The sequence below is a fragment of the Python bivittatus genome, unplaced genomic scaffold, assembly GCF_059951505.1.
Source record: "Python bivittatus isolate LINGU-HERP-01145 unplaced genomic scaffold, Pbiv_v1 ctg000020_np1212, whole genome shotgun sequence".
Classification (NCBI taxonomy): Eukaryota; Metazoa; Chordata; class Lepidosauria; order Squamata; family Pythonidae; genus Python; species Python bivittatus.
Genome location: NW_028277030.1, coordinates 69,487,434 through 69,506,090, shown reverse-complemented (window position 1 = coordinate 69,506,090; position 18,657 = coordinate 69,487,434). Strand labels below are relative to the sequence as shown.

The 18,657-nt window shown below is 35.5% G+C and overlaps 1 protein-coding gene across 2 annotated transcripts in view; it reads left to right on the top strand.

Annotated features, from left to right (window-relative positions):
• MOXD1 (monooxygenase DBH like 1) overlaps window positions 1-18,657 on the top strand; it is a 47,436-nt gene that overhangs the window by 12,545 nt on the left and 16,234 nt on the right. For both annotated transcript variants that reach the window (XM_088140865.1, XM_007437007.3), the window contains exons 3-4: window positions 219-386; window positions 504-587. In XM_088140865.1, coding sequence (XP_087996991.1) covers window positions 219-386; window positions 504-587 — 252 coding nt within the window. The remainder of the gene's footprint in view (window positions 1-218; window positions 387-503; window positions 588-18,657) is intronic.

Sequence of the window (18,657 nt, the reverse complement as noted above, 5' to 3'; positions counted from 1 at the left end):
TTGGAACGTATGACCCATCAGAGGTTTCTGAACTATAATTCCCAGCGTTCCTCAACTTCAGTCATGTTGATAGCAACTACTAGGATTTCTGATTTGGCAACATCTGGACGGCCATACGTTCCCCAATCCTTTGCAAGGTGGAAAATATATTCAGGTAGGCTGTGATCGTAGTATTAGATTTCTCCTTATATAACTCATCAGCAGCATTCCTCTTCTAGGAAAGCACAGTACGAGTGATATGGGCCTATCATGACAAAGACTTTAAAAATGGAGGTCAAAATTACCATGGTTCTAATCGTGGGACAAAGAGTCTTCGTTTATTGAATCCTGAGAAGAATGCTATTATCCCTCCCTCCCTGCCATATTTTGACTTGGCAAACCAAAACGTAAGTTACTTTAGATAAGTATCAGAGTAAGAAGGATAGAACTGTATGCTGAATTGTCAGGGGAAAAACAAACTTCATATTTTATTAGCCTTTTTTCTTTCCATTTTATTAAGACAGGTGGCTATACCAGAACAAGACACAACCTATTGGTGTCAAATGTTTAAGATACCTGCCCTGAGTGAAAAGCATCATGTGATAAAGGTATGTGATCCAGCTAGTGATGTATATAAGACTTTCTCTTTGTAATTCTATTTCTTTAGTGATGTGAATCAGCATTGTTGCAATAGACTTCAGTTCTCCCTTACATTATGCCAATGTCCTGGTGGTAGTCTTGAATCCTAGGTAAACATGTTTTTATAAGAAATTTGATCTGACGTCTTTGGGGAAAATGCTAGCAACCAAGAGCTTTTTCTAATTTGGGTAAAAATTTGGAGGTTTGAATGGTGCTAGTTGAATGGAAATTTGTTATTTCCCTGAATTTATTTTCCAGCCATTGCTAATAAAACTTTTAAGAGCAATGAACTATGCTATTGTTTTCATCATTATCATTCCCTTTAATAAGGCAAGTAGGTAGCTAAATATTTATTAATTTGGAGGCAAAATATTTGTCCCAAAATATTTTTTTTTCTACTTAGAGAACTCTTGATGTATGTAAGTTTTGAAATCAAACAAAAAGAAACTCTAAGAAAAAGAAATATAGAGTCATTGATCTAATTCTTTTGCTGTGGAACTTCTGAGTTCACATTGATGCCAATAATAAAATTTTCCCCTTTTTTGCTCTTACCTTTTGTTTGAATAAGAAGTGGGAGAAAACCAATTCCCAGTCACATCTTGCATCAATCCTGACTTTCTCCATTAATTATTAGGAATACAGGAGTAGGATCCATCTGTCCTCCAAGTAAGAAGCATTCACATATACTTCCTCATGCACTGCTACCACCCCTATCTCATTTTGTTTATCCTTCTCCCTTTGGCTGCATTTCAGATGTTATTCTACTCTAAGAGATCAGTTGTAATTTTCTCCGGGTAACGTGGTCTTAGGTTCATAATTTGCACGTGGTATATCTGTTTTGTTCCTGAGGCTGGAGGTCTGTAGTAATGGAAAAGGAAGTATAAGAGCTGAAATTTGATCTAAGGTATTGATTCCATGAAGGGGAAAGATAGAGATAATATAGATATATTTATTTTGCCACCCTTCACCCAATCAAATTGCAACAACCCTTATCTCTGTATTTGGCTGCAACCTGATCATCGATCTTCCTTTAAAACCTGAGTATGTCACTCATTTTCTGTTGTGAAGAATTGATACTTGTGTTCTCTTAGCTGAAATGATGTACTGCTATATATAATTTTTCATGAGCGTATATGTCATCTCTGAACAGAAAGGTTTGCTAATCTTTGTTGAAAACTCAGAATAAATTGTGGGTGTTTTGTGGATACTTAAATACATTGTTATCTAGATTTAGGTGGGTTAAAAATCTTATTATGGCAATCATTCCTTTTTTCTTCTTCTTTTTTATATTTATTTATTTTTATTTTAAAAATTATACATGCACAATTAACAAAATATTTAAACCTAAAAAAAGTTCAAAAACTAGGAAAGAGGCAACCCCAAACAAACTAAAAAAGAAAACAAAAATGCTACCTTATATTTTATACTTATCAATAGTCACTGGTTTATTAATGAATATGCTACTATAATATGATCATTATATTATATATGATCATATTATATAATATGATCATATAATATTACATCATATTATTGTAAAATATCACTATATCTCTGCCATAGTAACACATGCATCCTTTGATTAGTAGAAAAATCCTGCCTTTTCCAAAACAGATAGACCACACATTTCTGATAACCATCCCTTGACATCTGGAATAATATCACATTTCCAATTTCTCAATATGACTTTTTTTGTCACACAACTCCCCCCCCCCCATAGACCGTTCCTGAAAAAAATCCACATTAATGGATTGTTTCATGGATGGATTAATCCATTAATAGATTAGTCCACAGATGTCTTAATCCATAAAATTAATCCTATAGTACTTCAGTGGAAGCCAGACTGTGGGCTGATTTGGACACAACATTCATGATTAATAATGTATTATTAAGTTGGGAACAAATTAATATTAGACAGGTATGTCATGTGTGTCACATAAGTGCTACACTTTTTGGCATTGGGTGCTTGATTCTGGTCTCTTTAAGCCATAAATCTGAATTATGCCTTATATATAATGTAATTTAACTAATCAAGGTCTTAAATTAGAATTAAATTGTTTTAAAAACCTGGTTTTTAAACATTAAGTATTAAATCTGGTTTTAAGCATTAAGCCACTATTCCTTATTTCTGCAACAGTTGTTTAATGAGTAGAGGATCAAAGTACCAATGCCAGTGTGCAAAAAAGAGGAGAGGAGCATGAGATTCAAGCTGATATAAGATATCTTTCAGAATTATTTTAATCAGATGTTTTTATCTTGAATGAACAGCCCCAAGAGAAGGGGCTATGTAAATAAAAAATTATTTGTAGATTATGAAATTTCACAAATGTTGACACCTGAGCTGTACGCAGTCTTCATATGGTAGACAATACTTCCATATGCAGGGAGATTTGATTATGGCTAAGTATGGTTTTGCATCATATTTTAGGTTTGCTTTAGTTCTAGGACACAACTGATGCCAAAGGCAGAATTCCATGCATATTACTTTTGCTGACATTAATGCCCTAGGTGCTCTAAAAGACAGGAAAGTACAAGCCTATTTAATACACACCCAACTTTCTAAAATGCTAGATTTCATTTCATTTCATTTGATAATTGGAGAACTTATAGCCCTTCTTTAAAGTAAACAGTAATTGTAATATGATGATTGCCTCTCCAATCACTTTTTTGGATCTCTGTTTATTTAAATAAACACATGGAAGGTATAATTGCATGATGTTTATAGATATTGACAAAGGGAGTTCATTAAGTTAGAATGGATACATAGGAATCATCTGAATACCTGTATGAGCAATTTTTAAAAGCTTTGATGCTGTTTGGAATGTGCTAGCTCTGGAAATTGTAATGGTATTGTGTGTTTGGCACAGAAGGCATGTGTGTTGAATTTTTTTTTTTTATTTCCCTTCCTCCCTCAAGCAGAGACTTTTCTTTCTTTAATCAAGCTTCAGGAATAAAGAGATAGCCATAGTTACAGGTTAAGAAGAGATGCCCATGGTTAAGGTTAAGAAGAGATAACCATGGCTAAAGGTTAAGAAGCTCTCTCTCTTTATATATGTATGTATGTACGTATAAGCACACACACACACATGCATACATGTACACACATTTATACCCTGATACCAGACTCATATGATTCAAGTCAATTGTTAATATTACAGTCTAATGCCATTTTCCTGGGTGCCTTTTTTTTTTTTAGCAATTTCCATCCATGCTGGTGCTAATAAATATGCAGTCAGTTATTGAAACACATAATCATTTTACTTTGCAATAAAACATAAAGCAAGCAACGGGCTTGGTTTCACTGTTTCCTCTGAAAAGACCTAAAATCCTTAACTCAGTACTCTTTGGACCACTTTGCAAATCTACCACATACAAATGACAGAGCCTGTTTGTATCTATCTTTTGGGATGGCGAGCTGTTACTGATACATCAGATCATTATGGTGCTAAATTGCTATCAGCTTAAGTGAAGATTGTCACACCTATTTGGAAACATTTTTTCATAGTGGTTTTTGGAATGTGTAGGCAAGATCCAAGCAGCTTCAAGGAGTGGAATATCTAGATTCACTTCCCATCAGTAAAAACCTATCTTTTGGTACAACCATTTTAGTATTTGCTAGGATGGACAATTTTGTGTTATAAAGAAAAGCACTAGAATTGCCAGAAAAACAAATGTGTGATAAAAATGTAAATAGAATCCGAAGAAACAAACTCTTTTCCTTTCTCTCACTTAAAAGAGAGAAAAAGACATAGAATCTGATTCAGTCAAGAGATGTTTATCGGGAACTCAACTCAGCTTTATAGCCAAAAATTGCAACCAGCTGCCATGACTGAAAAATCTGATCACAAAAATCTTACAAAGTTTACATTGCTTACCATAATCTGTACCCACTTAGATTTGGTAAGTTTCCTAAATCAGCAGATATCATAATTGTTCTTAGTCTTACACAGTGGTCTTTAACCATGCTAATTTCATTTATTTAGATAAAGTTTTGGAAATAGAAAATGTTTCCAATCTTCAAAAAATCACTAGACTCCTTACTTTCTTTTAACTTTCTATTGTCTATTCCTTCTTAGACCATTTAAGCACATTGTACATTATCTTTTGGGGAAGTGTACAATTACCTAGTACAAATGAAACCTGTGCAAAAAATGTATAGATGAAATCCAATACTCTTAGATCAATTGTACAATTAAAATTGCTTTGTGACCAATTTATATATATTTTTACTCCTTGCGACATTAAAAATTAAAATGATTTTTGTTACATTTTAAACATGGCATTTACTTTTTCACCTGCTTGTTGTAGGTAATTTGGCTTCATGGAATTCCACAAGGCTCTCTGATCTCCTTTAACTCAGTTCATTCTCACCTTTCTCTTTACTATTCAGTGTATTTTTGCCTTTTGTATAATAAAGTGTACTATGAGTCAAGCTTGATTTCTGATGACTTCATGGACATATTAATATATTTTTCTTGGCAGAAATATGAAACTGGGTTTACCATTGCAGTCTTTGGGGGTTATTTTAAAATTTCCAATCTACCTTGCACTCTAGATTCTGAGATGGTCTCCCATCCAATAACTTACTGACTTTATTCTTTCCAACCCAATAAAAAGAATTGGAAAGATATTTTATAAAGGATCTTGGGTCCTGTCTGTCCCTCAGTGGGACTACTGTGGAAACAGAATAAAATAGGACTAAATTTGGTATGGTGGAAAAAGCTGGCAAAAGAACGATCTAATCAGAAAATGGGCAGGAGTTGCAAGAAAAAATAATCCCCCAAAATTCTCCCTAATGCATCCATATAGGCAGAATTTACCAAACTGTGAGATGTACTTTCCTTGGGAAGGTGCAGACAGAGGCCAGGGGAGGTGGGAAGAACCTTTTAGTTAAATTGTTACAATAAATCCACCTTTCCCAAAGTTTCACTGTATTGTTTTCGTTGTTCATTTGTATTCATTTTGGTGTTTGGATTTTTGGGGAGGTGTGTACATTAAGATTTCACTAAAGAGAATTATGATAGCAAAAGGTTTAGGAACTCCTGATATAAGAGAACCACTTGGGAAGTGGCTCAGAATGTTGGCAATTGCTTAATTCTAAACCATCCGCCCTCCTTCCTCCCAGTCTTGTAACCCAGGATGAGCGTATGCGGCACACCCCGTGGTTCCCCGTGTGCGCATACACATGCGTACAGCAGGAGTGACAGCAGAAATGCACACATCACTCAGAGATGCAAGACATTATTAGGTACAAAAAAGAAAATACAGAAATACAGACACCTCCTTTGGCCACTGGTGGCAAAGCATTTGAAAGAAATCTGGACACTGTGTTCTGCATGCCTTATCTTATTCTTCTTTTAGTCTCTGTTTCTGTATTCCCTTTGTCTTACCACCTTATCTGTATGGCTGCTTGCTTGAGCACGCAGATCTAACAATCTCTTCTAAATTTACAATGATGCCAACTCTGCATGTCGTGTTGAATTACAGAAGAGGAGCAAAACCAACAGACGCGACTGTCCCTATTTTTAATGCTTGTGGGTGAATCATAAGGCAAACAATGGCTATTTAGAATTCTCCCTGTGAGGAGATTAGTGAGCCGTCCATCATGTAATGTGTATTGTATACTTGATATGGATGAATTTCCTCTGATGTAAATGCAGCTGGAATAGGGGGCCCTTTGCATGTTACCCTAGCTTTGTGGGAATCATTGTTTTTATGGATGACTCTTGTGCAGCTGGGGTAACTCTTTCAATGACATAACTACTTGGGAGACAGAGGCACTGATTGCGTGAGATTTCCCTTGTATGTTGTACACCCCCCCCCCAACATCAGGAAAGCCCTAAATTTGCATGTAGAACCTACTTAACTGATGAGAGTTTAAACCTAACCCTAACCTGTTATACATATATATTTCTTATATATTTCAAGCTGCAGGATATCAATGATCAGCAACTAAAATATAAAACAGAAACGATGTTATTCAGTTGTCAGCTTTGCAAGAATCATCATGATCCTTGTAATTCCATATATAACTATATTTTGTGGGTAAACCAATGCTAAAAATGTTTTTTTTCCCCCCAAGATTACCAACATGTATTCAAACACTAGTATTGGTAATTGATTAAGCAAGCAAGACAGTTTAGTTAAATTTGGTTTTCAGATAGGTGTCCTTTGCATTATTCTTATTAAAGTAGTCATTCTAAAAGAGTGATCACTGGTGATCTGCAGATATCTAGTGGGTAGTCATTGCAGCCTTTCTATGTTCATTTCCAATCAGCTGGCCAAGCCAGCACTCACTGCCTCAATCCCTGCTTCCCTGTGTTCACCATAAGACAGTTGATTCACAAAATGCATCAGTGGCTGAAAAGGGGTTCATTGCAGCATAGGAATGATAACGCAACAAGCAATATGAGTACTAAAATTCATAAAATTGTCAGTAGTGAACAGGTTTTGAGTGCAGTTATTGGCTGTGAATCCATATGTGTTCTGCTAAGTAAAACTATGATCTTGCACAAGCTATCCAAAAAGAGGTGTGGATAGGAAGTACGACAATGAATATCTAAGAATAGGATTTCATTAGGCTGTAGATCTACTCTCCCCTAACTTCCTAATACTCAATTAAAGAACATTCTTTTTTTAATATAATTTTATTAAGAATTTTGATTACAGTAGTAAAAACTAATACAAACTAAACTTAAAGAAAGAAAAAAGAATAGTAAGAAAGAATAAAAAGTGCAAGAAAAAAGTAAGAAAAAAAGAAATATATAAAGAAGTGACTTCAAACCTTCATTGTAACAAGTATAAAGAAATGTAGTAACTCTTCACCTCCTATACAAACAGATATCTCTATATCCCAAATCCCATCCCTTATCTATAAGCAAGTTCATAAAACATCAACTTTTCAATCCTGGTGTCAGCAAAAAGTCCATAAAGGGTTGCCAGAACTTTCTAAAAAAAAAAAGTCTTATTTAACCTTGATCAAATAAACCAACTTTATATTCTTTCCTTTTACTTCTAACAATCTTAATCCTTAATTCAATCAAATATTGTCATAGGATTTGATTTCTCTTCAATTGTTCTTTATCCCATCGCACAGATTTCTTCAAGACTTTAACAAGCCTCTTTTGTAAATCCAATAAGAAAATAGTTTCTAGGTCATTCTCTTGGTTTATCATTTGTATTTCCCTTTTAATTGTTAAAACTTTACCAGTTTCTTTTGTATATCCAGTAAAGTGTCCTTTTCCAAATCATTCTCTTGGCTTGTCATTTGAAGTTCCACTTTCACTACTTATCAGATAGAATTTGTTCTACATCTGTCATTCCTTCATTAACATCTTTTGGACATAGTCTAGCCACAGAAGCAGACATCATTGCTGATAGTGTTAATATTGTAGTTACTAATTTCTGGCTCCATTCTTTAAAGATCTCCTTTAATGTTTCCAATGTTATAATGTTTTGTGTCACTTTGTAAGACACCAAGAACAGGGTTGTATTTTTGTTGTTGTTGTTCTGCTCAGAATCTTTAGTCTCCTCTAGTGTCCAGTTTCTAGAATCATAAAGTAATTTATTTTTGTTATGACTTACAATAGCCAGGTTAGCTAAAATAAGCCTGTTACCCACAAGAAACTATTTATTTTTTATTGTTAATTCCAAAATCTTATAGTAAAAGTCAATATTCCAAATTTATCTGGACTCATAACCCATTTATAACTTTTTTAGATCAAAATCTTATTTAACTTTTTGCTGTTTATTAAGTTCTTAAGCTTATAACTAATTTTTCTTTTGTTCAGAACTGTGATAGAATGGAATTATGAAGGCCAGGCTCAGGGAGATAAGCGTGTTCTTAGTTCACTGCAAGAGCATGGGAAGTGCAAGAGGATGAGGCTGGCATCTCCCTGAGGAATTCACAGTGTTGTGACTGGCTGGCTTGGGAGCTAGGGTTCAGTCTGGGGAGATTCTTTCTAGAGGTTGTAGCTAATAAACACAGCAGAACTGAATTTGCATTGTCTCTTGGAGTTCTTTGGGCTAAACCTGACAGAACTGAAAATAAAACTCACCCAAGGACTTTTGAAACTTGTTGTTCTGAAGGTCTCTAATAGCTTTATGATGGTTAATAGGCAATTTCCAAAAGTGATTAGAAAGTGAGGTTTGTGAACTTAGTGTCCTTTAAAAGGCTCTGCCATGGTTGTGAGCAAGATAGCTGATCTCTTCGTCTCCCAGCCCTCAAACCCATGGAAAATCACTGTCCTGTGGTCTCCTTCTGAGGAGCAGCCACCCAGAGCACATGTGATCGCCCATCTTCTACTTATCTGGAGAGGTTCCAAGGAACCGGTCTATTCACCAGTTCCTTGGTCTTTGCTGCCGTCATCAGCTCTACTTTCCCAGAGACATCTTCAGTTTGTCATACCTCCCCAAAGTCCTACTCAGTTAAAAAATGTTCTTGATCAGCAGATTTGTGTTAAGCCTTCTTGTTAGTGGTATGGAATATGTAAAATCATTCAGGTGCTAAATAATTATTATTGTTCTGTACCACCCAGATTTATTCAATTGTAGTGATATATACATTCTGTTAATAAATAAATGGAAACATATGAACTTAATTTGGAATGATTTTTTTCATGCAAAATTTAGCTTTAAAAGGCCTCTAACAATGGACAGGATGGGAAGACATTCACAAATACAGCTATATACCTTATCTGATTTCCTGAAATATGTGAATTCACATGCTCCTAAAGATGAAAACATTGGGAGATGGTATTCATTTTATTTGGCGATCTTTGCCTTTTCCAAATGTTCATATAGGGGCCTGTGATTGCAGGAAGTTTGAAAAACACTGTGCTAAAGGCTTCAGGATCAATAAGATACTGTAGTTATAAGCTTCACTAGAGTGTATATGAATCTCTTCAAACCAGGAAGTATATAAAGGAAAATGACTCACAACAGAGATAAGGGTTTGTTCAAACTCCCCCAAATAAATTCCCTTTTGCCTTTCTGCAACTGCCAAATTCTATACTAGCAATTAGTGTTATTGCCTGAGCAATTGAAGTTGCAATCATTAGACTCTTATTTGGTATATGTCTGGTTTATCTTAATATAGCATGCACAGGGTTGCATTTTTTGTGTTCATGTATTATTTTAGGCATTTTAATATGTAGGGTAGGATCACCAAGAAGAATTATTTGAAACTTGTGATAATCTGTAATCAGACCGCATCAGATAGCAAATATTAACATTAACATTATCCTTAATGCTTCTAAGCCCTCAGGAGGTAAATGTTAATCTGGCCTATAAACATCTGGGCACATAGTTATAAGTAGATATATAGGCAGATTAGAACTCATCTTCTTCCCCTCTTTTAAAGTATTCTAACAGCACTGAGGTTTCAGTTCCTCCTCTAATTTTTTGAAGGGATGTTACAATAAAGTTTCAGTAGAACAACTTCTAAAATAGATGGCATTATTCATTGTATTTTTGCTTATATTGTGAAAGAATTCACTTTCAGGCTGTTAGTCTCATGGACTGCAGTGTAAGCATATTAAATGTGATACTTAGCTGTATTTTGTAATGCGTAAATAATTTGCTGAAACCATTCCATGTAGGAGAAGCTGGTTTCCAGTGTTAGCATGCCCAAGACACGAATTTGTAATATAAAGGAAGGTGAGGAGTGATGGATCCCCCTCTCTTTCTTCAGAAAAATGGATGCTTTCAAAGGATGACTTTTTCCTTAAAGGACACACTTCTTTCTCATACAACCCACTAGAAACTGACCCTGGAATGGATCCAGTTTCCCATCCAACGTTTAAATGGTCTAATTAGAGACATTATTCTGAGAACTAGCAATACAAAATATCTTCTAGTTAGTCATCCTCATGTCAGATGATTCTTCAGCATACTGATAGTTCAAAGAATCTCCACTAAAGATTTGAAACCCCCTTTATTTTTGGATTCATGATATCACCCTGGAAGAATTTTCAGGTAAGAATCCTCTCCTTGGAGAAGGAATTAGTATTTTCCCCAGTGATTTATTCCATTTTAATTCTGAAATTTAACCCTGCTTTTTAAATTTCTGTAAAAATTTGATCTATTACAGTTTTTAGATAAATGTTCCAATTTTCCTGAATATATAAGCAAACTGGAGTACATATGCATATCAAAATTACCCATTTTTTTGTATTTGCAATGTGGTTTGCAAAATGTGTACGCAAAAATGCTAATATTGGAGGAAAGGATGCCAAAAATAGTTTTCTGGTGTGAAAAAAGTGTTCCCACAAATGTGTAGATTAAGAAAAATGCATATGAATTGCTGGCATTAGAAGCGTCACTACAAGAAGATATATATTTTATTGTGCTTCAAGAGATGTGTTTTACAGAGGATTTTTCAGCTCGGTAAAGTCACCTGATGTGTTAAGATACTGGTATATATAGCTTTTTCCCATGATAGCTTTGCTGTACCACTTGTGGAGAAAATTGGAATTCCGTATTTGCCAATGGAGTAGATTCTTCATCTACCTAACTAGATCTATGTTATGATTTCTTCAATAATTTTAACTTCAGCATACATCAACTCCAATTTAAGCATGAATATAGTTCAGGGTTGTCTCATGGAGTTGGATTTTTAATTTGATCCAGATCCTGAAGGTAGGAGAAGGGGTATGCAGCTTTCATTAGAAAAATACAGCCAAACTCTTTAACGTGTACAGGTAGTCCTTGCTTAACGACTGCCTTGTTCAGTGACAGTTCAAAGTTATGATGGCACTGAAAAAGTAACTTTATGACCGGTCCTCACATTTACAATGGTTGCAGTGTCCCCACAGTCACATGATTGAGATTTGGGCACTTTGCAACCGGTGGGCATTTACAGCCATCACAGCGTCCCACAGTCACGTGATCACCATTTGCATGCTTCACATCTGGCTTCCATCAAGCAGAGTCAGTGGAGAAGCTAGCAGTAAAATTGCAAGTCGTGGTCATGTGATGTCTCACTTAACTGTGGCAGAAGTGAGGTTGTAAGCCTGTTGCGGTCACATGATGTCTCAACAACAGAGTTGCTGGTTCCATTTGTGGTCATTAAGGGAGGACTATCTATACTTACTTTTTCTATTTTATCAGACAGAAGTAAAGTCTGTCTTTATTGTAGCTTTACCCAGCTAAATAACTTGCAGATGTAATGGGAATTCCACTCAGAATTTTAAGCAAGTAGAGCCTGGGACTTCAAATTTGGTCATCACCCATCTCACTAGGAAGTGACTCTGGGCGGTTTACAATCAAAACAAAAAATAAATATTAATTAATTAAAATACAGTAAAATAGTATAAAAATACAATAAAAATACAATAAAAACCAAATACATACATAAATAATAGTATCTTCTAAGGTGCTGCTGGTATAAAAGATATTAACATACAGAAGCATCTTCAAGGTGCTAGCCACCCCCAGGGTTGGTTGTCCCTTTTCTCTCCCCATGCAAGTTGGCAGAGCCAGGTCTTAACTGCTTTCTGGAAGGTGAAGAGAGTAGGGGCCTCCCTCACCTCTAGTGGGAGGGTATTCTATAGGGTGGGGGCCATGGCAGAGAATGCTCTCCTTCTGGGCCCCACCAGTCAACATTCTTTCGTCAATGGGGTCCGCACCATACCCTCTCTGCTTGAGTGGGTGGGACAGGTCGATAAAATGGGGGGAGATGGTCCCTCAGGTAACCTGGTCCCATGCCATGTAGGGCTTTAAAGGTGATAACCAACACCTTGAATTGGATCTGGAAGCAAACTGGCACCTAATGCAGTTCCTGCAGCAAAGGTCATCTTTGGGGCACTCAAAATTGCCCTCACAGCTGCATTTTGAACCAGCTGTATCTTCTGGATACTCTTCAGGGTTACCCCCTTGAATGTTAGGAAAGGTCACCTATTCTTTGAGGAATTTAGACAATCTTCCTTATTTCTTCAAGAATCCAACCAGTCTTTTGAGGAATCTAGGAGTAGTCTTCCCTTTGATTTCTTATTTAAAGTGATATATCCAAACAAAGTTGAACATGTATTTTCCTATCTCTATATGACTGAATGTTCTATTTATAGCGTATTGTCAATTCAAATAGCCTTACAGTTTATAAAACTAGAGGGCAGGGGTAATTTCTTTTGCCAAATCCATAATTTTAGGACTATTTTCTCATAGAAAACTGTAGTAATGCTTCATCCATCTATTTTTTCATCCTACATTTATATCCTGCCCTTTTGCTTTTTTTTTTAAAGGCACAATCCTGCAACCAAATATTAGATCAAAACGGAAGCATAGTAAGACACAACAGTTCCTCTGCTGTGTGTTCTAATATGTTGTTGAATCATGCATATCAATGGTACACACCACCATTGCTGCTTTAGAAATAAAGTTCCTGAATTGTGTATGCATAGCTGTGTTTATTTTAATCCTTTAAATCTTAAACCCATTCCAATTGTCCCTTTAATAACTTTATTTTAAAATATTAATCTCAGGAAGGATGTCATGATATTTTAATAGCATGCAATACAGCAACCATTACAACATGTTTTTGCTTCTGCCATTATTTTTGTGACTTCTTAAGTACAGAAAAGCATTTCAAAAATACTGTAAATTTTAAAAGCAACCGAAATCATGAGGATCCATTAAAGAATCCAAACTTTAAAGTAATACCTTTATTGTACCAAAGAAGATGACATAAAAGTGTTCAAGCTTTTGAATTCTAAAGAGCTTTTATTCAGGCATAATGTTGCAAAAAAAGTCTACAAAAAGGAAGAAGCTAAACTAAAATAAAATAAACCAAACCATGACTTAAAAGGAAGGAAGGAAAATAGGATAAACAGTGTTTAGAAGAGCTTTTGAAACCTGTCTAATACGGAATAACTCAAATCCAGTTTCTCCTTAAAAAGCATTGTGTGCAAGAAAGATAACTATCTATCTTTCTGACTATGACTGTATTTCTCATTTTGAGCTGATATATAGGACTGTTGTTTTGATAAAGCAGCCAACCATTTAAAAAGTGAGTTCTCTCTCCTGGCTGTAGGGAATGTTTATTGCAACCCATAATGAATTATTTCTGATAACATGTTGGATATATACTCTACATCTTTCAGAAAATCTCCTACATGTTATATCATGTTCACAAACTCTTTGAAGTTTAACAACAGAATTGTGATACAAATGCATCATTTTGTTCTGAAAATAATTGATTTGTAATAGTGGATAGAACAAACCTGCCCAAAAGCTATTTCTTACTACTGACTGGAAACATTAACAAAAAAATTTAGAAGAAACACATCAAGGCCATCTCTTCTGTGTATACAGTAATTCAGCAAACCTTGCCTCTGACCTATCCTAGGTGCCTGATTGGTGTGGCACTCAGGGGTGGTTGTCTCTGGTAGTAGAGGTTGGTAACAGCAGAAGGACATGACAGTAGTAGTGACCAATATCCATTCCCATTTATAACATGGAGGTCAATGATAGCAGGTGTCCTGCTCAACAGCCTCTAGATTGCTGATAGCAGATGTGATGAATGGAAGATGCTTCCCATCACCAGCCTCTCAGGAGGTAACTGCATTTGAATCCTCATTGCCTGCCTACTCCCGCTCTCTCTTTCTTTCTCTTACACACACACACAGAGCTGTCTGATTCTACCTTGAATCTCCCTTGTGGGAAAACATGTTTTCTTTTTTCATCTTAACAGATAACCATGATCCATGCTGAAATCTATTTTACACATTTCATACTGTTAGTTGTTTGTGTGTTCTGATGCATTATAAAGCATTAAGCATCTACATCAGTGTTTCTCAAACTTGGCAACTTTAAGACATGTGGACTAGGGAATTCTGAGAGTTGAAGTCCACATGTCTTAAAGTTGCCAAGTTCAAGAAACACTGATCTATACTCTTCAAGAAGTGATTACCTGCTAACCAGTTTTTAACTTGTGTGGTTGCAGGATGCATAAAACAACTGAATCAAGACAACTAAAACGAGTCTTACATTATTTGGGGGAAGGAGAGCAGTTCATACTGATTGCATGTTGGCAATTAAGTTTGAGAGTCTGCCACCAAACCCCAGTATCAAGGAATGGCAGGCAAAAATCAATACAATCTTATAATTATAATAGTTTAATAGTTTTTTTTCCATAAAACAGCATACATTTTATTTTTTTACTTGTAATTTTAGAAATATGAAGAATGAAAAAGGTATTCAGTGAAAGAAAGGGGAAATGTATAGTATTACATGTAATTTTAGATGAATAGCCCTTTGATTCAAAATTCAAGCATATTCTTGCATGCTAAATGTCTGCATTGTTGTAATAATTTATGATACATAAAATAAAAATATGACTTATATTTCCTGAAAGAGATGATGCATGTTATATTGTGAAATTATACAGATTAATGATAACCAAACTTTTGTTTTGCTTCACTCACAAAACTGCATAGATATCTATAAAATTATTGATCCAATTTTTAAATTTAATTATTAGCCTAACCTGGGAAAATATGACATTGTCAATTAAAAAAAAGACAAGCTGGATTTATAATGCACTGGATCATAATAATTGTGCAGGAGTTATAGCACAATTTTTTTACTTCACAGTCCAAGACCTTTAACAGCTTTCATCTCAAGAGGTGTAAACCTGAGGCAGCCTTCTCCAACTAGTATTTTCTAGAAAAATTGATTCCCAGAGTTCCTAGCCAGCTGCCTGGGAACTATGAAGCTGCAATCCAACACATTTTCAAGGTTATCAGGTTAAGGAACAATGATCTAAGGAGCCAGATTATCTTTTTCTGCAAACATCTTATAAGACATCTTCTTAGAAAATAGCCTGGCTTTACATAAATGCCTCTGTGAATGGCCTATCACTACTCTTGGCTCCTCCAACTCTGACCTTATATAAAAAATACGGCTTTCAGCAATCATGAACTGACTCAGTTTAATGTTCCTATGTCACAAACATGTTATTGTGCAGTTTTGTTCTGGAACACATTCTTTAGCTAATTGGGGTGTTGGAGAGACACTAAACATTGCCTGGTGCTATAAGAATTATAAATGTGCAGTCACACACTTGAAGCCCTAGGAGAAAACAGTGAGAGGCATTCATTCTGTCCAAGAGTTAAACCACTTTTCAGAGTTTCTGGGCTGTGCATTTTCAGACTTAAGACAGGAATGTGCAGGTAGTAGAAAAGACTGTTCCTCCTTTTATGCTTTCCATTCTCACTGTTTCCTAAATTTTAATTAATTTCTCTTGTTAATCTTCCTTTAAAATGTCAGTTAATTGCCCTTCCTGCAGCTTACTTCTTCCTGCTTTTTCTTCCATACGTACATCAATTGCTAGATTTGAACTTTGCTGTGGTATAATGTATCATTTAACATCTTTAACTCATGGCTGTTACAAACCACAGAAGTCATCACCAAAATTGCCCCTTATATATTAGGGTGTTTGGAAATCTGTACTAGCACACTAATGAAAGCTTTTAGACTTGCCTTCTTATAATTGATAATTTTTCTGTCAACTATCCTAGCTCATATATAGTAAACTACTATGAATACCAGGAATGTAAGTGGTTTCTCCTTGAAAAGCAAGTTAATTAATCAAATGTCTTAATTATTTCTGAAAACAAGCTTACTGAGAAGGCAAACACAGGCTCAAAAAATATTTCAGAACGAAATCATACTGTACACAGTTTGAGTTTTACTTCAACTGAAACACAACTCAGAAAGGAGAGAGAGACCCAAGCTGTATAAATTACGAAGATATCTGCAAAAACATCTGAAATTCTTCCACATGAATACATGCAAACTGTAGCTGAGAAGATAAAGGGATAGTATTACAAAAAAGGAGCAGTTTGATTTTCAGTGACTGGAATTGCAAGATCTGGCAAGATCAGTTGCCAATGTTTTATTTAAATATTTCTCTGAGAACATGGGGAGGGGGTTGGGCTAGGTGGGGCTGGGGGGGGCTGGAAAATCTAGTAATTTATTTGTAGGTCTAAGAATAGGCCTAATATGCTATGAATGTGGGCTTTGATTTGACCATTATCTCAACAGTGAATATGCATGAACTACACACATGCATACAATGTCTCCCATCCAGTGTGTATGGACTATGTGTGTAGAAACTAAGTTGAATGATCTATTGCTATGGTGGCCCATTCTATTAAAAAAAGTAAAGACTACATTCGAGGAGCAAACTATATTAAATACTATCTAAAGAATCCCTTTTTACTACAAATAGCTGAGAGAGGTGAAATGCATGTTTTATGATATTAATGGATAATACAGAGAGAAAGCTGGGGACTCTTAGGTCCCTGTCTACCTAAATCGTACATATATTTGTATGTATCATACATCTGAGCATGAAACTGAGTAAACTCTGGGAGGCAGTGAAGGACAGGAAGGCCTGGCGCAATATGGTTCATGGGGTCACGAAGAGTCGGACACGACTTAACGACTGAACAACAACAACAATCATACATCAACAACGACCCTCCTCATCTCTCTTTGGAAGCAATCAGCTCCATTTCAGTATGGCATGTTGTTCTGCATAAATGAAATATTGAGGTTGGGCTGATCTCAGTCAGTTGGCCACTCCTTTTGTGAATCTGATCAGAGTGACACAACTGATGCTTCTCAGTGGAGTACTGCACCACATACTTTAAGGGGATGTATTAATTGAAATGAAGATCCTCCCTGAAGCTCTGCCTACAAAGAAACAAAATCATGGACACCTTTCACTCCCATTACTTTTTCTAGTTAGGAAACTTTCCCTGGGAACCCAAATAGTGCCTATGACACACACACACACACACACACACACACACACACAGAGAGAGACTTCTCTTCAGCACTGGAAGCATTTTAGGCTCTTGCTTTTGACTGGAGAGAAGCAGCGAGCAGAGTTTTGTTTTCTTCAGTCATCTAAGCATCAACTCCCAACTGCCTGCACTAAGCATTTTTCTCTGCTGCTGAGATATTCCCTAGCATGCTTAATAAAAAATTATACATATAAAAAAGAGATATTCCCTAGCATGCTAAGAGAAGCATACCCTCATAACTAAGTTGTTACAAGCAGGCACACACAGAAAGTCCATTCTTATGATAATAGACAGTTATCTACAATAATTAAACATACCTTCTTAATCTGCCTGTTAAATCTGCAACCCCAATTATGGGTTTAGGAATGCTCATAGATAATGTCAACTTACAAACGTGGGGAGTGATGAATACTGTTCTGTTCTTTCATCGTCTTTGTTTTCTGATGCAAAAATTCATCCCTAATACCTAATTTGGACACAAATTTGATTGAAAACAGAGAAACAATTCAGAAACAAAACCTGGAGAAAGCCCTACTTTGATGATTTGAAGTCTTTTTTTTTTCATATAGCTTATTCTATATGAGATACAACTGGTAATGCATGTAAGATAAATGTAATCAAGTGCCTATATGAAAAGTACATCTCAGAGATTCAATTGTACCACAAATATAAGTTAGGTAAAAGGCAAACATTGTTCTACTATTGTTTGATAGTAGCAGTAGACACACAACTAACCAAAAATTGTGAGAGGTAGCTACATGTCTCTCTGTTCTTTACTAATTCGTTCTATTCCACTACTGAATTTCCTTTAACTCTGTGAAGATAGAACATAGATGTTCCTATGTTATTCAGAGCTGATCAGTTTTCTTCTAGACAATGATTCTTTTAAATGGATAAGGATGAATGTGAACAGTATTCACATGTAAAATATAAGAGTGGTTATTAAGGTCACCTACAAGATTCCATAGAAGTAGCATGTGCTGGAAAATTCCTATTTTTCTCTTTCTCTTTTTCCATTTTTGTAAGTAATTAAAAAACTGTGTATGTTTGTGTGCAACATAACATATGAGGCTTTGGTCCTTACTACTTGTCCCAAGTGTCCAAATGTAAAGGCATTAGTTCATCAATTCGTATATTTATCATAATTTAATATGATTATTCTAGCTACAAATATTGCTAACTTTTAAAATGGAATTATAAAACCTCCTAGAAAATGAACTGCAAAGAAAGA